This window comes from Macrotis lagotis, chromosome 4 (genome assembly GCF_037893015.1).
Source record: "Macrotis lagotis isolate mMagLag1 chromosome 4, bilby.v1.9.chrom.fasta, whole genome shotgun sequence".
NCBI lineage: Eukaryota > Metazoa > Chordata > Mammalia > Peramelemorphia > Peramelidae > Macrotis > Macrotis lagotis.
Window position 1 is genome coordinate 89499346 of NC_133661.1, and position 25343 is coordinate 89524688.

The 25343-nt window shown below is 38.4% G+C and overlaps 1 protein-coding gene and 1 long non-coding RNA gene across 17 annotated transcripts in view; one reads left to right on the forward strand and one right to left on the reverse strand.

The window, feature by feature from the left end:
• Window positions 1–25343, reverse strand: part of TACC2 (transforming acidic coiled-coil containing protein 2) — a 295485-nt gene that overhangs the window by 88162 nt on the left and 181980 nt on the right. For 3 of the 16 annotated variants that reach the window (XM_074233472.1, XM_074233471.1, XM_074233470.1), the window contains exon 1: window positions 23540–23622. The exons of the other annotated variants lie outside the window; for them this stretch is intronic. In XM_074233472.1, coding sequence (XP_074089573.1) covers window positions 23540–23607 — 68 coding nt within the window. In that variant the 5' untranslated portion in view covers window positions 23608–23622. Of the gene's footprint in view, window positions 1–23539; window positions 23623–25343 lie in introns of those variants that run through there. 16 annotated transcript variants of the gene reach the window in all.
• On the forward strand, window positions 16337–23300 carry LOC141521195 (uncharacterized). Its single transcript, XR_012477862.1, has 3 exons — window positions 16337–16522; window positions 17956–18041; window positions 23012–23300. It is a non-coding gene; the product is annotated as an uncharacterized LOC141521195 (long non-coding RNA).

Sequence of the window (25343 nt, forward strand, 5' to 3'; positions counted from 1 at the left end):
TAGTGCCATTTCTGTCCCATGATCTATCTCAATTAAATCCAATATTTATTAAAAAGTACCCTTTGACTATTCTTTTATAAGAAATGACGATAGGATACTCTCAGTAATAAACTTGCATGAGCAAAAACAATGGGAAATGCACTTTCTACAAAGTAACAGCAATGTTGTAGGATGATCAGCTATGAATGATCTACCTTTTTCTCAGTAATGCTGTGACCCAAGAGAACTTTGAAGGACTTATGATAAAAAAAAAATACTATCCATCCCAAAGACAACAGATGGTATCTGAATACAGATTGAAGCATAATTTTTAACCTTATTTTTCTTGAGGTTTCTCTTTTTTGGAAGCAAAGTTATAATTTCTTTTACATGACTATTGTGGTAATGTTTTTTCATGACTACACATTTTTAACTTATATCAAGTAACTTGCTTTCTCAATGACAGAGTGGGGTGGGAAGAAGGGAGAGAATTCAGAACTTGAGGTTTTTAAGGTAAATGTTGAAACTTGGTTTTGCAGGGGAAAAATAAAAGAAAAAGAAAAAACTTTTTAAAAAGAAATTTATCTGAGAAAATGCACATCCTGATTCTCATGCTGTCCTTCATTGTTAGTATCTTCCTTTAGGAAATTTTTATTTACTTATCAATCTATTTATCTACACACACATACACATATATATATATATGTGTTTGTGTATGTAGTATATGTACATGCATGTATGCATATATATGTATATATAAATAAAATTTAATCTTTTGTATATATTTTCTTTTCTATCAATATGATATAATCTCATAGGATGTAAGTTCTATTTTCATTTTTATATCTGTAACCACAGTGCCCATTACAGTGTCTGATATGTAGAAGGTACTTAATAAACACCTATTGATTTTTTTTTACCAGACTTGTAACCTCATTTGGTGGGAAAAGTCCCACCAATGAATTTTCTCTATAAATATCTACTTTGTAATTTCTATTCTTTTTTTAGAAGTTATTCCCATTCTTTTAAAATATTTTGTTTATTTTTCCAACTACATGCAAGGATAGTTTTCAACAATCATTTTTACAAGGTTTTGGTTTCACATTTTTTTCTCCCTCCCTTCATTCCCTTTTCCCTCCCCCTGACAGACAGCAATCTAATATTATGCCATACACGTATAACTATGTTAAACATATATGCATATTAATAATATGTAATTTCTATTCTAAAAGAATGACCTCAAGCACCAAGAAGTTAGGTGAACTGCCCAAAGGATGTAGAAGTGAAGTTGGAAGAATATTCTGGGAATAGGGGACTATATAAGGTAAAAATGAAAACTGGTAGAACAGTTAGTAATTAGTTAATATGGTAACATTCTATTGTCATATTATCAGACCAGTTTGACTGAAACATAATGTGTGTGTATAAAGTAGAATACTGGAAAATAAGACTGGAAGGGTGACTGGAGGTATATTATGAACTCCATATCCTTAATTTGGAAGTTTGTACAATATTTAATATTAGAGGTCACAGAAGACTTTTTGAGTAAGGGGGGGTGTCTGAGGAAGATGATTTTAGTAACTGTGAGGAAAGTGACTAAAGAAAGGGGAGATTTAGGGCAGCTAGGTGGCATAGTGGATAGAGCACAGGCCACAGAGTTAGAAGGACCTGAGTTCAAATCCGATCTCAGATACTTAATAATTATCTAGCTATGTGACCTTGGACAAGTCACTAAACGCCACTGCCTTGCAAACAAAACAAAAAAAAAGAAACAAAAAAGATAGAGGGATTAAAAGAAGAGAGAGCAGTTAGCAGATTATTACAATAGTACATATGAGAGGAATAGTCCAGACAAGGGATGATGAGCCACTGAGTTAGGGCTCAGAGAACCTATGAGAGAACAGACAGATGAGAAAAATTATTCAGTAACTCCTATGACTAATCAGTCTATCGTTAGCACAGATCCTTTCATTATTAATATTTTATGTGTCAATAGGTCTATAAGCTGGTGATGGAATTAGACAATCTACTTGGACAAGAGTCTAAAAACAATGTCAACAATTTTACAACTTCAGATTTAGATAAAAACTCAAAAATCTTAGAATAAATATCAGTCACAAAGTAAGTTTCATTCCCTTGCCCCCAAAAGGATCAACATAAGGAAATAAGTAAGCAAGGAGATGAATCAGAAACTCACTAAATATTATAATACAGTTGTCCTAGAGAATCCCTAACTTTCACCTTAAGAAAGTCCTTAGTGAGAGACAGGAGGTTCAAATATGTCACTTGAAACCACTGAGCATTTGGTGCTCAAATTCTTGATTTTTCATGAACTACCAAAGTGTTATGAGGATTTCCCAAAACAATTTCACTTTATCCAAAAATAATGGGTATATTGAACATCTTCTTCCCAGAAGGAGATGCTACCCATTCAGGGTGACCTCCCATCGCCAGTTGTCTTGACTTTTGACTTGCCACTAGACTTTAATGACTCTGGAGGAGAGAGTGAGGCTGGCAACTTTGCACAGTTCTGCCCCACTTACCTCCAATTCGTGCACAAGTCCCAAAATGATGTCATTGGTCTTCTTTAGGACACCAACTCAAAGTGACCCACAGTGGGAACCAAAAAAGATGAAAAGATTGGTTTCCATGTACTTGTACATTACTGTGAACACTCTGGAAGGGGAGAGGGAAGACGAGAAATAGCTATGCAGAGGACCAAACATTTTCTCAAAGGAATCTGAAGACCAACATTCTTACAAGGCAATGGCAACTCTCTTTGGGGATCCTAGTAGAAAAAAATTGTTTTGAAAGTCAGCTACAGCCTCTATCCTCTACTTCCCAGCTGGAAACCACCCACAGAAGAATTTCCTAATCAGACTGCATATGGAGCTCACTACAGGGTCAAAATCTGTTCTCCACCATGGTAGAAACCCTAAGAATAAAAACAGAATAAAATTTGATTGTGAAGAGTGGAACTTTCTAGTCCATAGCTCATTTCTTGTGGGGAGGAGATGGAGAACCCTAAAGCATTTACCTTTAGCAGGACTCTACGGGACCCTAGGGAGAAAAAATATCACTTGGACAGTAAGTATAAAATTATCACCTTGTGAAAAATAGGCATAAACAAAAAGAAATATTTTAAAAGCTACTGTCCATGTAACTAAGTTCGGATCTGCCTATGTAACTTAAGAACACAAAACAATTTTTTTTACTATCACAGTCTGTTATAGTGGAGTGCCATCCTCTAACCAAGAGTTTAGGAATTCATATTATGTATTAGAACAGGGCTAGACCTGGGGAAAAATTCCAGGATGGTCATATTATATTTCAAAACTTAATCCCTAAGTGAAAAGGTGAATTATTTTTCTCAAGGAACAAGGATCTATGAAATACAAAGCTAAGGCCAATCTGACTATTAAGTTACAAATCTGAAAAGTCAGGTGTGAGAGTTAGAAGCTTCAGTGTAATGTGGTAGGAGATCAAGACAATCTCATCCTTTTCTTTTCCATTGGCCAATTGAGTGTTCTGAATAAAAGTTTGTGATTCATCATTTTTAAAATGTTTTGATATGCTTTTGTTTTCACATCATTTTCAGGTATGAATCTAGCCCTCCCTTTTTCTATTCCTAGTAACACAAAGTAAGGTGAGGAGAGAGGAAACTGTTCTGTAAAACTATCACAACTAAGTCTAACAATATATACTCTTTTATTCTCTCCTTCAAGACACTTCTACACAGTACTAAACTGTAGTTTATTATGAAGTTTCTTTTAAGGCTTTAAGAAGGAATGAAGGCAGGGTTGGGCTAGAGCCAGCTCTAATTAACTTGAGAGAGCTGACTTAAATTTTCAGTGTGAGCACTTACACTCTTATACTATAAATCAGAGCTTGATTTACGATTTTATCAATTGTCTACACTTAAGAAAATTATGGGTAAAATGCTAATAATGCAGATTAAACTTAAAAGTTTTTCCTACTTTTCAGAAACCAATTGTTAAACATTTATAAGCACAATCCTGAATATAAATACCTCATCACTTTTTTTTGGTCCTTTATTTCCCTCCCCCATACCACTTTAGCTACAATGTTTCTTTTAAATTTTTAATTATAAAAAAATCCATAAATTTCTAAGAAGGCTATGACACATCCCTTCTTGCTCTCAGGCTTTATGGATCAAAACTTAAAATAGTTACAATAGCAAAGAAGCAGCCAATTTATTCTGTGACCTTAGGTAGGCCACTAACTCTCTGGACTTCCCTTCTTTGGAAAATGCTAATATTTGATTAGATGATTCACAATATGGAAAAGAGCACTGATAGTAGAGCTAGAATGATTTGGTTTCAAAACCTGTCTCCTCTTGTGTGTGTGTGTGTGTGTGTGTGTGTGTATGTATTATATATATATATATATATATATATATATATATATGCATATAAATATATATGAAAATATGTCCTGATTCACATATGAAAATATGTCCTGATTCACACACACATATATGTGTATATATATATATATATATATATATATATATATATATATATATGTAGAGGCATTTTACTCTCAATCTCCCCGAAAATCATGGAGTTGGACAAGGTGCCCTCTAAGCTATTCCAGCTCTAAATCTCTGATCCTATGATTTTTACAATCCTTTCTAGATCTAATGTTCTTTGGGTCTATGATTCTACTCTACTCAATAAGAATAGCTAAGAAAAAGTAATACCTAAGACTGGCAATAATACCTCAGGATATGAGAAAGTGTGAAGCATCAGATTGGGGATCAGACATGAAGTCACAAAGACCTGAATTGGATCCCACTTCAGAGAACTCATAAATTAGTTCTGAACAAGTAATCTAAACTTTCTCAACCTCTTTGTGGGGAATGAATAAAAATATCTATAAACCTGGATCTAAATGAGAAGATCCTTTCACCTCACCCACTTGCAAAAGTTGTAAATCTTCAAGGTTTTCATATTGTACATATTTTCAAACTTTTTAAATATATTGATCATTTATATTGTTTCCCCCTTTTTCCTTTTCTTTAGCTTTAAAAATGCTATTTGCCATACAGTATTTTTATCACATGACTCTGGAAAGAAAAACAGAACAGAAAACAGAAAAAGAAACTGGGAGAAAATACAGTTTTGAAAAAGACATCAATTGAAGTCTACTTTTCAAAAAAGAAAAGAAAAGGCACGTAAACCTTAAAGTACTATTTAAATGTGTCATTATTATTATTATCCTTGCTATCATTAACCAGTAGACACTGAGATTCTGAAGAGTTATTAGCCTAGTGTTGCTCAGGGTTTTGGAGAAAGTAGATGACTTCTCCAATACCAGTGTCATTCTTATTCTATTCCATTCTCTTCTGCCTCTATACTTTTACCTGGTTTCAGAGCCCTAGACTAGAGATTTCCCTGGCAGTTTAAACCCCATTACTGTTTACAGAGATGAGTGGATTGACCTCATATAGTCACATGGGAAATCAATGTTGTAGGTCAAAGAAAGAAACTCAAAACTGTCTGTGCTTCAGAAACAGGAGTGGAAAGGTTGCTTCCTAACATCTTGATAATTACACCTAAGAGAAATGAGAGAGGAATTCATTTCTGCAGAGGGAAAAGGTTGATTCAGTTACTGCCACTTGTTAAAAATGGCAGGAACCACCCTACACCATCCATTCTTTTAACCCCCCCCACCCCCAAAAAACCTGATCCTCTAACACTGTTCTCTAACACACAAAGAATGATAAGCAATGGAGAGCAAAGGAATTAGGAGTACTACTGACCAAAACTATTGGTTAATCATGGGGGAACGAAGAACTCTCTCATGACTGTCTTTCTTTGTATTACAAAGTAATTCATAGTTGATGGTCTGAAACCAAATAGTTTACCTTTTCTCTTCAGGAAATGAAGAGGAAAGAGATCTACTGGATAGTTTCAAGGACTTGAGGTAGAAACTATAATCTGGCAAGAGTGGAATGAGGAATAATCAATCTATTTCTCCACTTGAGCCTATGAAAAGGAGAATGTGGAAGGAGTGTGGCAAAGAAACATTCAAAGAATGAATACTCAGGAATTGTATGTGGTTTTAGCAGAAAGGGAGCTTCTCCATCACTTAATCCAATAGTTTCATTAAAAGATGGAAAAATAAACTAGGTCAAGAGAGAGACTTTCTAAAGGTCACACAAGGAGATTGAGCCACTAAAATGATGCAGATCTGATCATGTCACTCCCCTACACAATAAACTCTAGTGGTCTCCTATTGCCTCCAGGAACAAATATAAAATGAATGAAGAGTTTCATAGCCTAGACCCTTCCTATCTTTCTAGGCTTCTCACTCCTTACTCACTGAAAAGTGCTCTGTGCCAGTCACACTGGCCTCCTGGCTGTTCCGCAAAAGAAGACACTCCATTTCTCAGTTCTACTTATTTTCTCTGGCTGTTTCCCATTCCTAGACCACTCTCTGTCTTCCAGGTCAGACTACTGACCTCTCTGGCTTCCTATAAACCCCAAATTAAATTTCACATTTTATAAGAAGCCTTCCCCTAGCCCTCTTTTAATTCTAGAATTTTCCCTCTTTTAAAGATTTTCTATTCATTCTGTATATAGCCTACTTTGCATATATTTGTCTCCTCCCCCTCCCCACTAGATTGTAACCTCCTTGAGGGCAGGTACTGTCCCTTGACTTCTTTTTATATATTTGGGCTTAACACAGACACCTGGTAAGTATTTAAGTAATGTTTAAATTGAACTGATTTCTCCTTTTCCTCCAACTTGGCTTCTCCTGGTCAGATGCTCTTTAGAACTTATCATTTCCATCCCAGGAGAGGTAGAATTTTGGTTTGCAAACCAGTCGTTGCTTATATTCTGTAACAAGAATTTTGGGTTAGGAAGCCTAATTTAAGACCTTATTTTCCCTGCCTGTAGTTTCCCAATTGAAGCCCCTGCTCCCAATCCTTCCTCTCTCAAATCTATCTTCCACACAGCTAGCACAGATCTGAAAAGTTCACTTCCTTAGCTCAAAACAGTTCAGCTGTTCCCTGTCACCTCTGACAAATGAACCAACTCCTCTGTTTGACATTCAAGACCTTTAGGGTAGCTAGGAGGTGCAGTGGATAGAGTACCAGTACTGGAGTCAGAAGGGCTTGAGTTCAAATTTGACCTCAGACACTGGTCACTTACTAGTGTTATAACCTTGAGCACGTCACTTAACCCTGAGTGCGCCACATCCAGGACTATCGCCAGTTGTCCTGATTCACATCTGGGCCACTGGACCCAGAAGGTTTCAGAGGGCAAATTGAGGCTGGTGACTTAGTACAGCTCCCTTCACTCTAATCCAGTTCACCTGTGTGTCATGGCATTACCTCCCTGATGTCATGCCCCTCTTCAAGAACAAAGGACAAACATCATCATCATCATCAACAATTTTCACAAAATGGCTCTAGCCATTTTCCACCACTCATTTCTTATGTATTCCCGTTATTTCTTAGGGGTATTTTTTGCAAGGCATGTGGGGTTAAGTGGCTTGCCCAAGGCCACACAGCTAGGTAATTATTAAGTATCTGAGACCAGATTTGAACCCAGGTACTCCTGACTCCAAGGCCGGTGCTTTATCCACTACGCCACCTAGCCGCCCCCATTCCTGTTATTTCTAATATCTTCCTATTTTCCCTCTCACTCACACTTTATATTCCAGACAAACTGACTGATCCACAAACATTCCCTGCACACAGCATTCTAATTCTGGCTTCTATATCTTTGAACAGAAAAATGCTACCATCTTTAGAAGGTCTTTTCTGATTCTATGGATTTTTAACACTCGCTCCTCAAATTTCTTTGTTTATATTTTGCTCTCCCTATACTCCTCTCCTGACCCACTTGACCCACAATGGGACAAGATTAAAAAAAAACTACCCACAGAGGTCTCCTTGCCTTCTCTTCATCTCTCCCCCAGCCCTCAGCTCTTACGGGCACTGGAATTTCCAGTGAGGGTGCTTCTTCAAACCCCAAGGCACTGCATCTGACACCCTGATGTACCGTTAAGACTTTCTGTACCTTGCCATTCACTCTGCAGCTGAATTCCCTTAAAAATGTTGTTTCCTCCAATTAGTGTGTAAGCTCCTTGAGACAATAACTTTCTTTTTTTAAGTTGCAGTACTTGATGCGTGACTCTTAATAAATGCTTTTGCAATCCAATTCATTCATTCATATTTATCTATATTATTTGTTCGTCTTCCCCCCCAAGTAAAACATAAACTTCTTGAGTACAAAGTGGTTTTTATTGTCTTAACCTTCTTAGCAGCTGACACAGAGTAGGCAGTCAATAGATTCTTGCTCAGTTCACTGAATTGACTGGGAAGGAAAGGTCACTATTGCCTGGGTTTTGCTTCACTTTTTCTATGTTACAGGGAAAGAAGATGGAAGGAGGGTGTCTCATATTAGGAAATGATTGTGAGATAAGACAAAAAACACTAATCTAAAATTTAAAAATAAAATGAGATGAAAAAGCTAATCATTATCTATTCTTTCCCAGTTCTCCTTTTTCTATTCTTGATTCTCTTTCTAAACCACTGTAATTGTCTTGGGCCATTAGCTCTGAATACTTTGGAGACAAATGACATAAGACATCATCATTACACTATGGGAATTCAATCACCCACCTTCCCTCCCCTATAAATGAAAAGACAGACACACAGACACGCACCCACACACTCCAAACACCCTCCACACACACTCACCCACACACACTATTTAAGGGCCAACTCTTTACTTTAAAGAAATGAGTATAAATTATATGTCAAGGATCTAGTTAGAAATTCTAAACTTAAGTGATATAAATGCATGAAAGACCTTTTATCCCCTTGAAACTAAAGCTAACCTACCTAGCTTTCTTTTTCCTGAAGTGAAAAAAAAAACCAGAGTACTTTATTAATGCCCCTTTAATGTATAACAATGAAGAATTAGTGAGTTCAATCAACTGGCCTGCTGGCTGACAGAGAAAAAGATATCTGTGGCAGGAACTTCCTTTGATCTAATTACACTTGAAGTTCACATAAAAACAAGAAAAACAGGCATAAAACTGATCTACACTGAGTCCCAAGAATACCACAGGAGCTCTACAGAAAAGGAAGCCTCTCTAAGAGGTGGAAGTTTCTTTACACATCTGTAATGCTAATTGTAGTACTTCTCCCACATCTGGATCACAACAATTTAAAAACTGAGTATTTTCCAGATGACAAACTCTATAGTAAACAAACAACATGCTAAATTATAGGACCCTACCTTTCAGAAGTCACTAACTAGTCTCTATCACTGTTCTTTGCCCCCAAACTTGCTAAATGTAGACCCCAACTTACTTTGGATGTTTGGTCTTCATAGACTGACTTCTGTCCAGGGTACCTGGACAGCCTTAGCAAGGGCAAGTCTAAAAAGACAAGGTGGTGAACTGTTGGATATTGATAATTTGGCAAGTCTTGAATTTCACAGGGACCTCCTACCACCAGATAAGAAATCATGAATACCCAAGGTTTACTCAGGCTAACATTGGGAGGATTGTGATGGGAAATATGGAATAAGTAATCCCTCCCCTGGGTCTTGGTCTTCCTCTTTGAGGAACCACTGGGTGGTCTTGAGATGTGAAAGATACTTAAATGAATAAAGATGTAACACAACTCAGGCTGAGCTTGGGAGAGTTCAATTGAGTTCACCTCATATTCTGCAACCATTGTCTAATTAAGAGTGATCACAGAGTCAAAAGATGAGACCTGTAGTTGAAAGTGACCTCAGAAGCCATCTAGCTACTTTAATACCCTCATTTAACAAAGGGGGAAACTGAGGCCAAGGACATTATCTTTTTTTCTTTTCAATATTACTAACTGTATATGTTTAAAGAAAAACAAAAACAAAAACCAGGACCTAGAATGGAGCCAAGATGATGGCATATAGACAGGTATCTGCCTGGGCTATCCCAATTCCCCTCCAAATAATACTAGAATTACAACTCAAAACATTCTTAAGAATCCTAAGAATAAAAGAATGCAATGACAGAAACAGTAGGCCTTGGGGTGGATAGATCAGCAACGGTGGCTTCTACAACTCTCAGACTATAGAAAACAGGGATTTGGACAACTGATCAGAAGGAGATTACAAGGGATTCTTTGCATTGTTCTGGGTTGCAGTCTCACAATGAGGCGTTAACTAGCAGTTCACCCTGATCCCAGTTTCAGGGGGAAAAGAATGGTCATTCACAGACCAGGGCACAGGCCTTAAAAATGCTGTGACCACACCTTTCTTTTGATCATACTGTCTTAAAAGAACTGAAAATGGACATACCCCCAGAACTATCTCTAGCAGCCCAAAAATCCTGAAGCTTGAGACAATGCCCCTCCACCCCAGGAATAGAGTTCAACTTTAATTTAAAGTAAAACATCAATAAACAGTCTAGAAATATGAGGAAACAATGACAAAAAAAGAACCTGATCAGGACAGGGAATGATCAAAAGACAAATTCAGAAAAGAGGACTATGTAAAACAGCTAGATGCAAAGCCTCAAAAGAAAATGTGACCTAGTCTCAGGGCCAAAAAGAATTTCCAAGTTCAAAAAGAATTTTAAAAATCAAATAAGAGAATTAGAGGGGAAAAAATGAGGAAAAATTACAGTGATGCAAGAAAAACAAAAGAAAAAGAAAAAATAATCAACAGCTTGATAAGGGATGCACCAAAAGTGCTGAAAAAAATAACACCTTAAAAAACAGAATGGCCAAAAGCTAATAGAGATACAAAACTCTACAGAAGAGAATAATTCCTTAAAAAGTAGAATTGACCAACTGGAAAAGGAGGTATAAAAGAACACTGAAAAAAGTAATTTCTTAAAAATTAGAATTGAGCAAGTTGAAGTAAATAACACCAGGAAATACCAAGAAACAATAAAATAAAATTTAAAAATGAAAACAGAAGAAAATGTGAAATATCTCAATTGGAAAAAAAAACTGACTTGGAAAATGGAGATAATAATTTAAGAATTATTGGACTACCTGAAAGCCATGATCCCTAAAAGGGACTAGACATTATATTTCAAAAAATTATTAAGGGAAATCACTTTGATATTCTCAAATGAATGGGGAAAATAGAAATTGAATGAATCTACTAATCACCGCCTAAAAAAAGATTGCAAAATGAAAACTCCCAGGAATATAACAGTGAAATTACAGAGGTCTCAGGTCAAGGATAAAATTTTGTAAGCAACTTGTAAGCAAATATCATGGAGTTATGGTCAGAATAGCACAACATTTAGCCGCTTCTACATTAAGGGACTGGAGGGCCTAGAATATGAAATTTTGGACACCAAAGGAACTAAGATTATAACCAAGAACCACCTATCTAGCAAAACTGAATATAATCCTTCAGGGGAAAAATGAATATTTAATGAAATAGAAGACTTTAAAGCACTCCTGATGAAAAGACCAGAGTTGAATAGAAAATCTGATTTTCAAGTACAAGGCTCAAGACAAACAACAAAGAATTACAAATCAGAAACAACCATACAAAAGACTGTTAATAGAAATCTAAACAGGAAAGAGAAATCATAAGGGATTCAATACATTCCTACATGGGAAGATGATACTTCTAAACTCTTAAAAACTTAATCATTATTAGGGCAATTAAAAGGAATATACATAAAAAAATAAAGGGGTGAGAAAGAGGAAAGGATAGGTAGAATAGGATAAATTATCTCCTACAGAGAGGTACAAAAGAGCTTTTACAGTAAAGGGGGAAATGGGATGAGAGTGGCAGGCAATGTTTGAACCTTACTCTCCCTGGAATTTGCTCAAAAGAGAGAATAACAAACACACTCCATTGGTATAGAAATCTAACTTATCCTTTAGGGAAGGAGGGGAAGAGAAAAAGAGAAGGGAGCAAGAGAACAGATAAAAGGGTAGGCAGATTGGAACAGGCAGTGATCAGAAGCAAACCACTTTTAAGGAGGGACAGGATGAAAGGAAAAGAAGGTAACAGAGAAAGAAAGTAGAATGGAGGAAAAAATAGTTAATACTTATAACTGTGAATCTGAATGTTCTCTATCTCCAACTCTCCCTTCCTCCCCCAAAAGACTACTTTAATAAACTGAAAAGTGGGCAGGGGGGGAGGGAGAATAAAGGAAAATTTTAATTCATTGAGTTTACTTTGAGTATTGCCTACCAGGAAAAACTTCTGTGAAATTTCACAAAGTTTATTTTAACCAACTATTTAATACAAACAAAAATGAAACATCCAAGAATGATCCTATTGAAACTACCACTCAGAATGTTGATTACAAAGTTAGAATAACATGAGTTGAAATCTAGCCCCAGCTTCTAATTGTATGACTCTGGATAAGTCATTTCACTTCTGTTTACCTCAGTTTCCTTATCTGTAAAATTAGGAAAATAGCGCACACACACACACACACACACACACACACACACACATACGTATACACACTCAAACACACCAGGGTTTGTTGTGAGGATTGAGATAATTATTTATAAAGCACATTACAAATCTTAAATCACTCTATAATTCTTGCTAGTATTATCATTTAGTTTTGAGAAGACCTGTAACTATAGACTGAGAGAATACAAGAAATCTTCCAGGGTTCAAGAGAATATTTTAACATGTAAAAGAAAGACGATATTGAAGTTAGCCTTTTAGCAACCACAAGCAGAATGCCCCAAATCCTATCTCCAACGGCTGTTTTCAGACCTCAGTCCTGGCAGGGTGCTTCTTAAACGAACAGGAGACAGTGTTGCTCCATTTAAGGATAAGCTAATCAAGAAAAGCTCTCGGGAAGGAGCCTTCCTAAATAAAGAGAGTTGGCAGTTGTGTAACCTTAAGAGACTACAAAAGCCCTGAGGAGTATTTGGGACCTATTATGTCAGAGAAAACCCACAGTCAATTTCACAAAATCTCTTTTCTTCTCTTCAAGACCCCAATTTACCAGCAGAGAAAAATCCACTGATAACAATACTTGGAGAATCATAGAATTCAGAGCCCGATCACAGAGCTCATTCAGCACAGCCTTCTAATTTTACAGATGAGGAAACTGAATTTGGGGAACCAATGACTTACCCATAGGTAGTATTAGCCAAAAAAAAAAAAATCACAAAGTCTAGGGAACATACATTGCAATTGGATTTATTAAAAGGGAAATGAACAGGCATATGGAACTCTATGTATAAGGATTTCTGGGATGTGAACTCTAATCTTCTGTGCCCCCAAATCCAGGGATTCATAGTTTCTTAGACTCTATCCATGGAAGTGGAGTAAGGGGGCTGGCAGGGGCGGGGAGGGATTACAGGAGACCATGCACATGGAATGAGCAAGAGGGTGCTCTGGATGAGGAAACTGGCCTATGGAACCACCACAGAGACCACCCCAGGGAATGGTATACATGATTCAGGAGGGAAGAAAGAAGAAAGAATAAAAAAAAGTAATATCTGACACTTCTGTTGCCTTAGAGGAACAGCATCCAGACCCCTAAAAAGAGCAATGCTCTTGTCAGCTAATGATTTATTGGGAAGTTTTTGGTTTGCTTAACCACCAATCAATTAATCAAGAAGCATTTATTAGGCACCCACCATATGCCAGCTTGGGCAGGTAAATGGTAAAGATTCCAGACCTGGAAGACTCATCTTGCTGAATTCAAATCTGCCCTCAGACACTTACCTCAGTTTCCTCATCTCTAAAAATGAGCTGGTGAAGAAAATGATAAAACTATTCTAGTATCTACTAAGAAAACCCCAGATAGAATTATAAAGAGACATAACTGAAAAAACAACTGAAGAACAACAAAGTCATTATGATGCCCAAAGGGATTTTTATGTACAGGATAGTGACCCCAGTTTATATTCAAATTGAACACCACTGGCCTAGAGCATTAAGACATTAAGTGACTTGCCCAAGGTCACATAGTTGATACATGGCAAAGACAGCACTTGAACTCACATCCCTAATTTCAAGTCTGGAACATGCCTCTTCTATACAAAGAAGATATAAGATATTGGGGATGAGGGAAGGCACTAGTACTGGGAGATCAGGAAGTTTGCAGTTTGCATTGAACTTTGAAAGAAACTTGGAATTCCAAGAGGCAAAGGTGAGGAGGGAGTTATCTTAGTCATCAGCAACAGCCACAGAACTGTCACAAAGTTATAGAGAAGGGAACAGTATAAAAGCATCAGAAAGAAGAAGAAGCTAGTTTGGTCGAAATAACCTCGAGGGGTGGGAGGAAGAGAGAGAATTTGGAACTCAAGGTTTTGGAAGTGAATGTTGAAATTTGTTTTTGTATGTAACCGGAGAAAAATAAAGAAAAAAGGTAAGTAACATGCATTAAGGTTGAAAGGATGGCTTGAAGATAGGTTGTGAAGGGCTTTAAAGGGAAAACAAAATTTCTATCTGATCCTAGAGGTACTAGAGAATCACTAGAGCTTACTGAATAGGGTAATGGCTTCATAAGATTGATACTTTATGAAAACTCGCATAGACACCTCTATAGAAGATGGATCTGTGGAGGGAGAAACTTGAGATAGAGAGACCTCTTGGGAGACCAATGGAATAATCCAGACAAGAGATGATGAACGTCTGTGCTAGAGAGGTTGCTATGAGAGTGAAGAGAGATGTTGTACAGGTTAAAAACAAAAAAGATCTGACAATTAACTAGATATATGAGGGTGACTGAGTGAAGAATCAAGGATGACATTGAAATGGGGGCCCTGGGTAACTGGAAGAATGATGATGCTGTATTCAAGAGAAATAGGACAGTTTGGAATAGGGGTGAGTTTGTGGGAAAGAGTCTAATTTCTATTATAGACATGTTGAGTTTGAGATACCCAAGGAATATCCCTTTCAAATAGAGGGCTGCATTTGGAATCAGAGAATCCCAATTCACATTTTGGCTCTCTATGAACTTGAGCAAGTTACTTTCCATCATTTGTGAAAGAGGGAGTTAAAGGATATGATCGCCATATACCCATCTAGCTTGCAATCCTAGGGGTGATTTTTAAGAGAATCAGATCTGATGATCATTGTGTGAATAGAGTTAGGCAAAAAACCTGTCTTGGTTTCAATACCTTAAAGACCTGACTGTTTCTAAGAGCACACAATCCATAGTCTTGAAACAACTGCTAAAAGTAATTTATAAATAAAAATGGGAACAAACGTCAGCCCAGGCCACCATCTTTCAGCACAGGATGGATGTGTATAAGCATTTCTGGCTGACTCAGACTTTTAAAAATATTCCTTGTGGCCAAACTCATTTCACCCAGAATAAAATATTATACCATGAACAATCAATTTCACAGCCGACTTCTTAAAAGCAATCATTTAGAGTAACTAACTCCTCATTGTTAATCTTAAGGGATGAAAACGGAATTGTTCAAAAATCCTTTGCACACCCAAGATGCTGCCCCAGCTCTGGCAATCAATTTGACAGGATCGGCCAATCATATTTCACCCTAAAGTAGGTTCCTAGGCAACGAACAATATAGCCACAGAAACAGGCTGCTAACGGTAGAAATAAATGAGAGGGGGAGGGGGAGCAGTGGGGTGGAGAAAGAAAACAGAAAAAGCAGAGGGGTTGGGCTCTCAATCCTATCTGATTCTAGTATACTTCATTAATGTCCAGTACCTGGCTATTTGACCCCAATATAAGCAGGCTATCCAATTTCATTAGCTCAGCAAGGAATTACATCAAGGTGACCCCCTTGGGTCATGAAGAGTACAGAGACCAATCCTCTTATTATTGATGAATTTATTTCTTTATTGTAGAGAATATTCTAGAAGAGACAAGATTTTAGAAAAGTCATTTTCTGATGTGCATGTTGGGGGTGGGGCAGAAGAGAATATAGAACCTGAATGAATGATCAAAAATGTTTCTAGTAATCTGAGTTTTTATTAGTCATGGTGTCAGTCATTTTAGCCCTATAAATGAGTTAAAAATTGAACTAAAGACAAATAAGAATTTGACTCTCTAAAAAGAGAGTCAGGAGAAGGCACAAGCTTTGAAACATTGTCTTTTAGGAGGGAGCTGATGTAATGCACTCCAACTCCTGAAGCATGATGTAGTAGAAGGAGCACTGGAATGGAGAAGATCATGGTTCAAATCTCAGTTCTATTATTGTTTGCCTATGTGGCTTTCTAGGTAGCACATTCTCTTTATGGAGGTCTTCAATTTTCCATCTCTAAAATGAAAGGAGTTGGCATTTCTAACAGTCTCTTCCACTTCCAAGAACAATGGAACCCATCACCATGGCCACTAGTGGGATTAGGTGGCAAGACTGTATTCTGGAACAAGAATCAGGTCTTAACCAAAGTAGAGGATTCTCTTTAACGGTCATTTCCTGATGATAGCACAGACAGGTCAGAGAAAAATGGGTCAGGAACATTAGGACTTTCTGAGACATGGAAACATTCAGGAAAAAAAGGAGGTGAATACAATGTCAGTGCTGGGAAGTATGGCAAAGTCAGCTAGGGGCTCCAATTGAAAAGTTCAAACTCAGAGATAAATCTAGGTAAGACTAGGTTGATGGTTCTGGGGTTGGGGTGAGGGGTAGAGGTAAAATCTCACCTGACCTAGAGTCCATGCCAACTCAAATCTTTAGGGAAGGGACCTGAGACCAAACACAGCTGAGGTGAGCCTAACTCCAAAGACAACCAAAATAAAGAGGATTCAATGAGACAGAGAAGAATCTAGGTAGATAGACCTGACTTGGATGCAATCACATTTCACTGAAGACTAGATTTTTTTTACTAGAAGCATTTAAGAATTCTATAACTGGCACCTTTTGTTTCTCTGTGGTTACCTACAATAAAAAGGGCAGTGAGTACCACAATGGATAGAGTGCTGGCTCTGAAATCAGGAAGATTTGAGTTCAAAACCATTCTCAGATACTAACTGTGAGCAAGTCACTTAACCCTGTTTGTCTCAGTTTCCTCATCTAGAAAATGATCTGGCGAAGGAAATGGCAAACTTCTCCAGAATCTTTGGCAAGAAAATCCCCCAAGATATGGTCACAATTAATTAGATACAACTGAATAGCAACAATAACAATCTGCACCTAAAATTCCTTACAAAAATTCTTAATCTGGGGGCGGCCAGGTGGCATAGTGGATAAAGCACCGGCCTTGGAGTCAGGAATACCTGGGTTCAAATCGGGTCTCAGACACTTAATAATAATTACCTATCTGTGTGGCCTTGGGCAAGCCACTTAACCCTACTTGCCTTGCAAAAAAAACCTAAAAAAAAAGTTCTTAATCTGAAGTTCCACAAAACTTTTTTTAATATTTCAAAAGAACTGGTTTCCTTTGAAATCTTATGAATTTGATACATTTAAAAAGCACTATTCTGAAAAGGGATCCAAAGATTTTGACAGATTGTCATAGAAGTCCATGATAAGAGAATGAAGGAAGGTAAGGAAGGAGGGAAGGGAAGGAAAGGAAGAGAGGGAAGAAGTGAGGAAGGAAGGGAGGAAGAAAGGAAGGAAAAAAGGGTCAAGAACTTCTTGCCTATGAACAACTGAAATTTAGATAGTTGTGTGCTTATTTCAGAGATAGCAAGGTAGAGGAGAAGTTGTAAACCTGTCTTTTTTTTTGAAAGGGCTTCGGCTGTATAGGAAAGAACCCAGCTGAAAGCTAGTGGTTGTGACAGTAGGGGACCAGGGGAAGTCAGAGGTTCTGGTCCTTGCACAAGAGAAGTGGGACATGGGGTGCCTGAAATTATCTCATGGATTTAACCCCAGGCAGGAGGCCCACATGCAACAGTTATACTGATGAGCTCGGTCTCTTTTCATTCTGTTCCTTTTCATAATGAAAAATGCTATGGCTCAAAGTGAGGGTATAGCTGTAGGAGGAAAACAGCAAAGGAAAAAATAGGAACACTTATTTTGATCTTCAGGAGGAAAAGAGGAAGACCAGAATCTCATTTATCTTATTCATTTGTCTATAGGAAAATAAGAAAGTGAAAAACAAGGGATGGTGATGGAGAACAAAGGGTGAGTCAAGGAAACAGCAGAACAGCCCTGAGAAACTTAGGTAAATCATATATCTTTAAAGAAGGTGAATCCTTTCTTTTTTTCCTTCCCAGATTAAAAAAAAATCTCTATTTAGGCTAATCAATTATAAAACCCAAAGAGAAATCAACATTCATTCCACATTAGGAATAAGGTCAATTAAACCTAGTGGAATGTGGCCTCAGGCACTAGGCTCTAAGAAAGATAAAATGAAGTTTAAAGAAAGCCAGCCCACACCATACTCTCCACTCTTAATCTAACCCAGAAAGCTTGAAGTTTTAGAGGTGCAATATTTCTCTGGCATTTGTACCATCTTTAAGATTTTCAAAGTCCTTTCACAGCCATTATCTCTGATCTTCCTAGCAAATATGTAAGGGATCAGGCAGGTATAGGATTATTCACTATCATTCTTTAGACAGAATGAAATATGGGGAGGTTATACCTAAAGTTATAGAGCTAGTAAGAGAACCAGGACTAGAACTCAGGTTTCCTAATCAATAGTCATCTGCTGCTGCTTCTAGATTACTCTGCCTCATTTATAATCCAATAATTTCAATTTTCAGCTCTAAAGGAATGACTCAAATCTGTATTTCTCCCATGAACTTTCTCCCAAGGTTTAGTCCTGCATGTCCAATTGCTTATTGGACTTTCTTGCCTGGATGTCCTACCAAGGACTTAAACTCATTATGTCTAAAACATATTCTTCTCAATTTCTACCATAGACCTTCCCAAGAGGTGACTCCTTCTGACTTCTCTATTTCTGTTAAAAGCATCAACAATTTCTCATTCTCTTAGGCATCAGATCACAACTTTGATTTTCCCCATCCATCATCCCTTTCACCGAATCAGTCCTCCTTCAAGCAACTCTTCCATTTTCTCCAGTTCAGGTCTTCCATGCTTCTTGTGTCTGGACTGTTGAAATGCTTCCTTGCTGGTTTTCCTGACTCCTGGTTCTCTCTCCTTTTTCAATATAACCTGTGATCTGACATTGCCAAATTAATTTCCTAAAGCACTGCTTTGATCAGATCATTCCACTGTTCAAAGTTCTTGAAGGTTTCTTTTTTGATACAGCTATTATCTCACTGATATGGCTATTCCCTCCAACATTATCTATTGTAGCCCACCCATACTCTGTGTTAATCTTGTTAGTAGTCTCTCAAATTCCCCACAGGTGTACCCAATATGCTAGCTATAGTCCTTTCTCTAGAAATCTCTGTATCTCATAGATATAAATATAGCACATAGAACACATTTCACTCTCAGTATGAATGCTATTGCCTGCCATATAAAATCTAAATGCCTTATCCCAATATTCAAATCCTTCAGCTCCAATACATTTCCAGTCTTGTCTCCCAGAACTTTAAGAACTATATGCCATGCAACCTACTCTGGACCCAATTAATTAATAATCTTATATGTTTCTATTTCTCCAACTTGGCTCTGTGACATTCTCTCAGTTTAATATTCTCTACCTTCCATGACTTCATTTTCACTTATTAAAATTCTATCTAATGTTCACATTCCAGTCTCAGTGCCACCTGTTTCATGAAACTTTCCCTACTCATCATAGTTCAGAAGTGATCACATCAGCTATTTGTTTGAATTACAGACATGGTACTCACACCCCTCTATCACACGTCCTATCAGCCTTTCTAGACAGTTGGGCTTCTTGAGGTCAAAGACAGTATCTTACACGGCTCTCTATCAGCCACTGTGCACTTATTGTCTATGAAAAGTGCTTAGCAAGCATCTGCTAAATGAATTTAAAATTAGATATAATCTCTATTTTCAATCCAATTTTGTTTTTTTAGTCATCTGCCATAAGCATCTCTTTTAATTCCACACTACATATGATAGCTTGTGATTTACACAGATAGTCTAGATAATAATAAGCAATTTGAATGTCATTTAGACCATGTAATACAAAGCAAAAGGCTTCTAGAAGATATTTCCTGAACTTCTGATTGAAATACCAATACTGCAGAAGGGTTTTCCTGAATATATTTGTGGCATAGTAGTAAAGTGTGTACATTAAAAACTACATCCCAAGATAAATTTGTGCGCAGTATCAGGGCAGTGTAGCATAGTGTATAAAGAGTCAGCTTGAGAATCAGAACTTGGGTTAAAGTTCTACTTTCTGACACATGCAAATTATTTGTCCCTTAACCTCTCAGTAAAGGAAGCAAAACTCCAAAACTAAAAAAAGGTGTGAACTGGGAATGGGAAAGGAAGTCTCTTGAAGTACCTTTAGAATGATCTAATTCTATGCCATTGTTTTACAGTCAGGGAAACTGAGCCGTGGAAAGAGCTGGTTTCCCAAGGTTATGTAACTCCATATTCCTAACTCCAAAATATGGTCTAACTCTGACATGCTATTAATGTAGATTCTGATGTAGATTCTATGATTTTCTCATTCATCTACCTTTTTTTGTTGCTTTGTAATAGCAATTGATAGCAATGACTGTGAGATTTACTTGAATTTGACCAAAGCAAATAAAAATTAAAGGAATATTAATTTGTTTGCACTAGCTCATCCCTCACACTCTAGAAAGCCAACTCTTTTGCCCATCAACTCCCTCCTTTGCATTTCCATCCCCCTCCTCTCCACTAGATAATAGAGACCATCACCATCACTGCTTCCAATCCTATGTTGAGAGAAGTGACCTGCAGTCAATTTCTTTAAAAAACTTTAAAATCCTTCCTTAAACCTCAATTATGAAAACTTTGGGGGTGGGGGTTGGTGGGATGGGGTTTGCATTGTCTGAGATCAGATTTGAACTCAGGTCCTCCTGACTCCAGGGTCAGTGCTCCAGTTATTGCATCACCTAGCTGTCCCCAATTATGAAACTTAATATGAAATCACACTCCTACTCATTCAAAAAAAAATCAATTAGCAAGTATTTATCAAGTTTTTTTTTTCTAGATGCCAAGCATTATCTGAATTACTGGAGATACAAAAAAGTAAAAACAGTCCCTTAAAAGCAGTGAGGTAGAGTAGTGGATAGAATTCAAGGCCTAGAGTCTGGAAGATTCATCTTCATCAGTTCAAATCTTGCCTCAGACTCTTACTAACTTTGTGACTCTGGACAAGTCACTGAACCCTGTTTGCCTCAGTTTTCCTCCTTCTGGAAAGGGAAAAGATAAATCACTCCATTATCTCTGTCAAGAAAACCCCAAATGGGGTCACTGAGAGTCAGGCACAATTGACTAACAATAACCCTCAAGGAGTTCACACAATAGAGAAGAAAACAGGTACTTAAGAGATACAAGCTGTGCAGATGGAAATTTCAATTACTTGATAATCATCTAACTCTTCTATTATAGTCTCTTCTCATAACCACAAAGACAACTTCATTTAAAGCAATTTCTCCTAAGGAAAAGTGTTAGAAGATTTCATTTTAATTGTCAGAATTTCTATGTAACAATAAATCCGAGTTATTTAGTAATAAGTCGATAATGTCAAAGATAGGCTGCTAAGGATATCTAGCAGTAGACAAAAATCCAAATGTTTGCATAATCCTCTTCCTTTTTTTTAGAATGAAAATGTTAAAAGAATAGAGAGGAGAGAAAGCTGGGTTAGGTAAAAATACAGTATATATCAAAGATCTATATTTAGAAAAGTTTTAGAAATTGTTGCTCAGGTAGAAAAAGTCTATGATGAGAATTCTAAGAAGAGAACAGTTGGAACAATTCCATTTCCAAAATTATTTCATATGCATGCCCAATTTGGTTGAGGCTGCTTAATTCCAAAGTTCTATTTTATACCACCATCCCCAAAGTATTGAGTGCTTTGAACTCTATTATGCCAAAATGGTGGGACAGTTATTCTGAAAGAACAATTGTGGAGCTAAAAATGAGTGATTTCTTTCACTCAAGTGTTAAGAGTCAGGTGACAGGTACTGAACAGCTGATTTTCTAATGATTTCACAGCACAATTTCTCAAACACAGTCAAATGGTCTTTCATTGGACTTTCAGGTGCTTTAAACATTCTTTGTTAAATGCTATTTTCACTGGTGTCTTTTATTGATGAATTCTTTGCTAATCTCAATATGGAAAATAATGATGAATTAAAGGAAATGCTATTTTCCAAACAGAGTTGAATCCATGATACTGAGAGCAAAAATATGAATACTAAAAAAATTTTGGATGCATTAATTCATGGTCCAGGACTTTTCAAGAAATTATGTGGTTCTTTTTTTTAAGGGAATGAAATCTAAATCCATAAAGAGGAAGATAAAATAGTCCTATGAAAATCAACCACCAAGCTTTGATTACTCTTGAAAATGAAGCCACAAACCTAGGAAATAATGTGGTTTCAACCCATAGGCATAGCTGAGCATTGCATCATTTCACTGAATGTTTCTTCTGAGAAGCTTTGATCTCAGAAATCACTGGAAAAGACCCATTTGGGCCACGTTCTCTGTTACCATACATCAGTTTTTGTCTTTTTTTAAGATTTTTAACCTGCATATAAACAGCTCTTTCACCAGTCTACCACTTCCCCCCCCTTCCTTACAATACTCTTCCCAGAAACACATTTATCTTAGGTTTCACTGAAAAGGGAAGCGGGTAAGATTAAGACAAGGAGGCTTACTGTGGATGCCAGTCTGACTCCCTGAAACATGAGCTCCACAGACATCTCTATTTAATATGTCCCTTCTTCCCGCATGCCCATATACATTAGGGGTTTGGCAATAATAGGAATGGCAGTTCTCACTTTAAGCATGGAGACCACTCTGCTCTGTGGTTTATAGGAAAATATCAGATTCCAGTTCAGTGCACAGCTAAGGCCTGTTATCACAAATGACAAGGCTATATAGTTTGGTTTACACTTAGTTTTTAGGATTGGGTGTAAATGGGTGTTTAAAGGAACCCAAACTAGATTCCTGCTGTGCATCCTTTTTATATAACTGACAAAAGTCACATGAATGACCATTAATAACAGTCATCTCTCTCTGAGTGGATTTTTCATTTACAATTGTTCTCCGCAGGAAAAGATCACTGGTGTTGCCCAGTTATGATGCTCCCTTGCAAGAAATAATCCCAAGCCAGATGTGACTACTGAGTCTGATGAGCTGAGCTGAGGCATGTCTGTTGGAGGAGCAGCCCCGAACGCTGTGCTGTAATGATGCCTTATGCTCTGCCATCTAAATAGAAACTCTCCAGTGATTTCTTCTCCCCAGGCCACATTCTTGAGGCTGCTGGATGAAATGAACAGAGGAAAAAGAGCCTTTGGGGAAAGAAGTCCCCAAGTTCTAGCATGACAAGGAGGGTTTAGGAATGGGGAGGGGGGCATGCTAATCTACCCTCGCTGCCCATCCGAGCCATCTCCAGGCTATACCTCCGGGATTAAAGCGGCATTAACAAAGACCCGGCATGACGGCAAGCAGCGTGCTAACGGAACTGACAGGATGCCTAAGAGGGCCAGAGCCACAGGATACAAAGAGGGAGAGAGATGGGGGGGGGGAGCAAAAGAAGGAGAGAATGGGGAAATGGAGCCAGGAAAGACAAGCACTCACATTGCTTCGGAGGGTTCCCGGTTCAGGCTGCTCGCTGGGGCCTGCTGGAGAGACTGAGACCCTCCCATCCTCGGCTTGCCCTGGAGTCGAGGCTAGCTGTGGGGAGCAGAGCCAGCTTTCTCGCTAAATCCCCCCAGCAAGGAGCCCCGCGAGCTCTGCCTGGCCTGGCCCGGGCTCGACACCGCAGTGCAGATGGGAACAGCTGCTCGCATCAGTAGCGGCCGCGGCGGCGGAGGCGCTTCAGCTTCCCTCCCCTGAACTGGGGCCAGGATGCTGTGTCCGCCTGCGTGTGGTCCAGGCGGAGGTTCGGTCCTGAGTGGAACAGGGGGAGGGGGCGGTCGGGAGCCGGGAGAACCAGCCCCAGCTACTGTGTGAGGACCGATGATGTCACCAATCCCTAATCAGCCGCCTTCCAGCCAACTGAAGGAGCAGCACCTTTGCGAGGCTCTGCTACTGGCTGGGGGGAGAGAGAGGGAGAGAGAGAGAGAGAGAGAGAGAGAGAGAGAGAGAGAGAGAGAGAGAGAGAGAGGGAGAGAGAGAGAGAGAGCGAGCTGGGGAGTGGAAGAGGGAGAGGGATGGATGCATGGATGGATGGAGACCCTCCCTTTACGCAGACATTGTCAGCTACTGTGGAGGCCGCCCTGGGGGACCCGCAGCCGGGACCATGGCATTGTGTCGCTGGCCCCAGGGATTTGAAATGCAAATGAATCGGGGAATCCAGCCAGGGGACCCTGCTCCTATTATTGGAGGAGCACAATGACCATCTTCCAATGTGGACGCGGGGAAAGTCTCCCAGGCAGATTAGGAGATCCAAACCCCAGCCCCGCCCATTGTGGAGCTCATCCCTCTTGGAAAAAAAGCAATGGACTCTCCCATGAAGGAAAGGAGGGAGAATGGCATGGGTAGCCAAGGTAAACAAGCCCGGTGCGAGCATCCTGGAGCCATATGTTTGACATCTCAGTTTAACCATTTTCTCTCTCATCGGGAGCTGGCACTTCCCCCGCCCCCCCTTTCTCACTTGGGAAAGATTTTGGACTCTCAGATATCGAATGGTTGAACCTGTGATGATGGGCTGCAGGCTCTGAAGATAAACAGCAATTCAGCCCCAATCCAGAAGTGTGCCCATTTACGGCAGTCTTAGGGGCTTTCACCAGACCAGCCGAGGAGAAGGGAGAGCACTAATTCTCCATGTGCTACTACTCATACCAAATCTGACTAAAAACCTGATTTCTCTACAAAGCAAAAACACATTCCTAGTGTTCACACAAACCAAAGAGCAGTGCAGTCCTTCAAAATCCAAAGCACTGCCCTAACTGCAGTGATAAGATAGAGGAACAGAGAAGCTGCTTAATCAAATTCCCTCTTTAAGCTGTTTAATCAAATAGATCATTAGCCTCTGATTTTAAATACAAAGCAGTTTGCAGTGGAAGATCACTCAAAGACAACCTCATTATGTACAGCAATTACTAACCCTATCTCCTGGCATTGGGGCTCTCATCCATCTCATAGATTATAGATGAATTTTCTCATCACCCTTCATAGCCACCCGTCCTTCTTTTGCCTAATTATCACTAGACATATATATATAGATATATATAGATAGATATAGATAGATAGATAGATATGTATGTCATTATATTTCATACATTATATTATGTATATTTTAATTAACATTAATATATGCTATTATAGTATATATAAGGGCAGCTAGGTGGTGCAGTGAATAGAGCACCAACCTTGGAGTCAAGAGGAGCAGAGTTTGAATCCTACCTCAGACACTTGACACTAGCTGTGTGACCTTGGG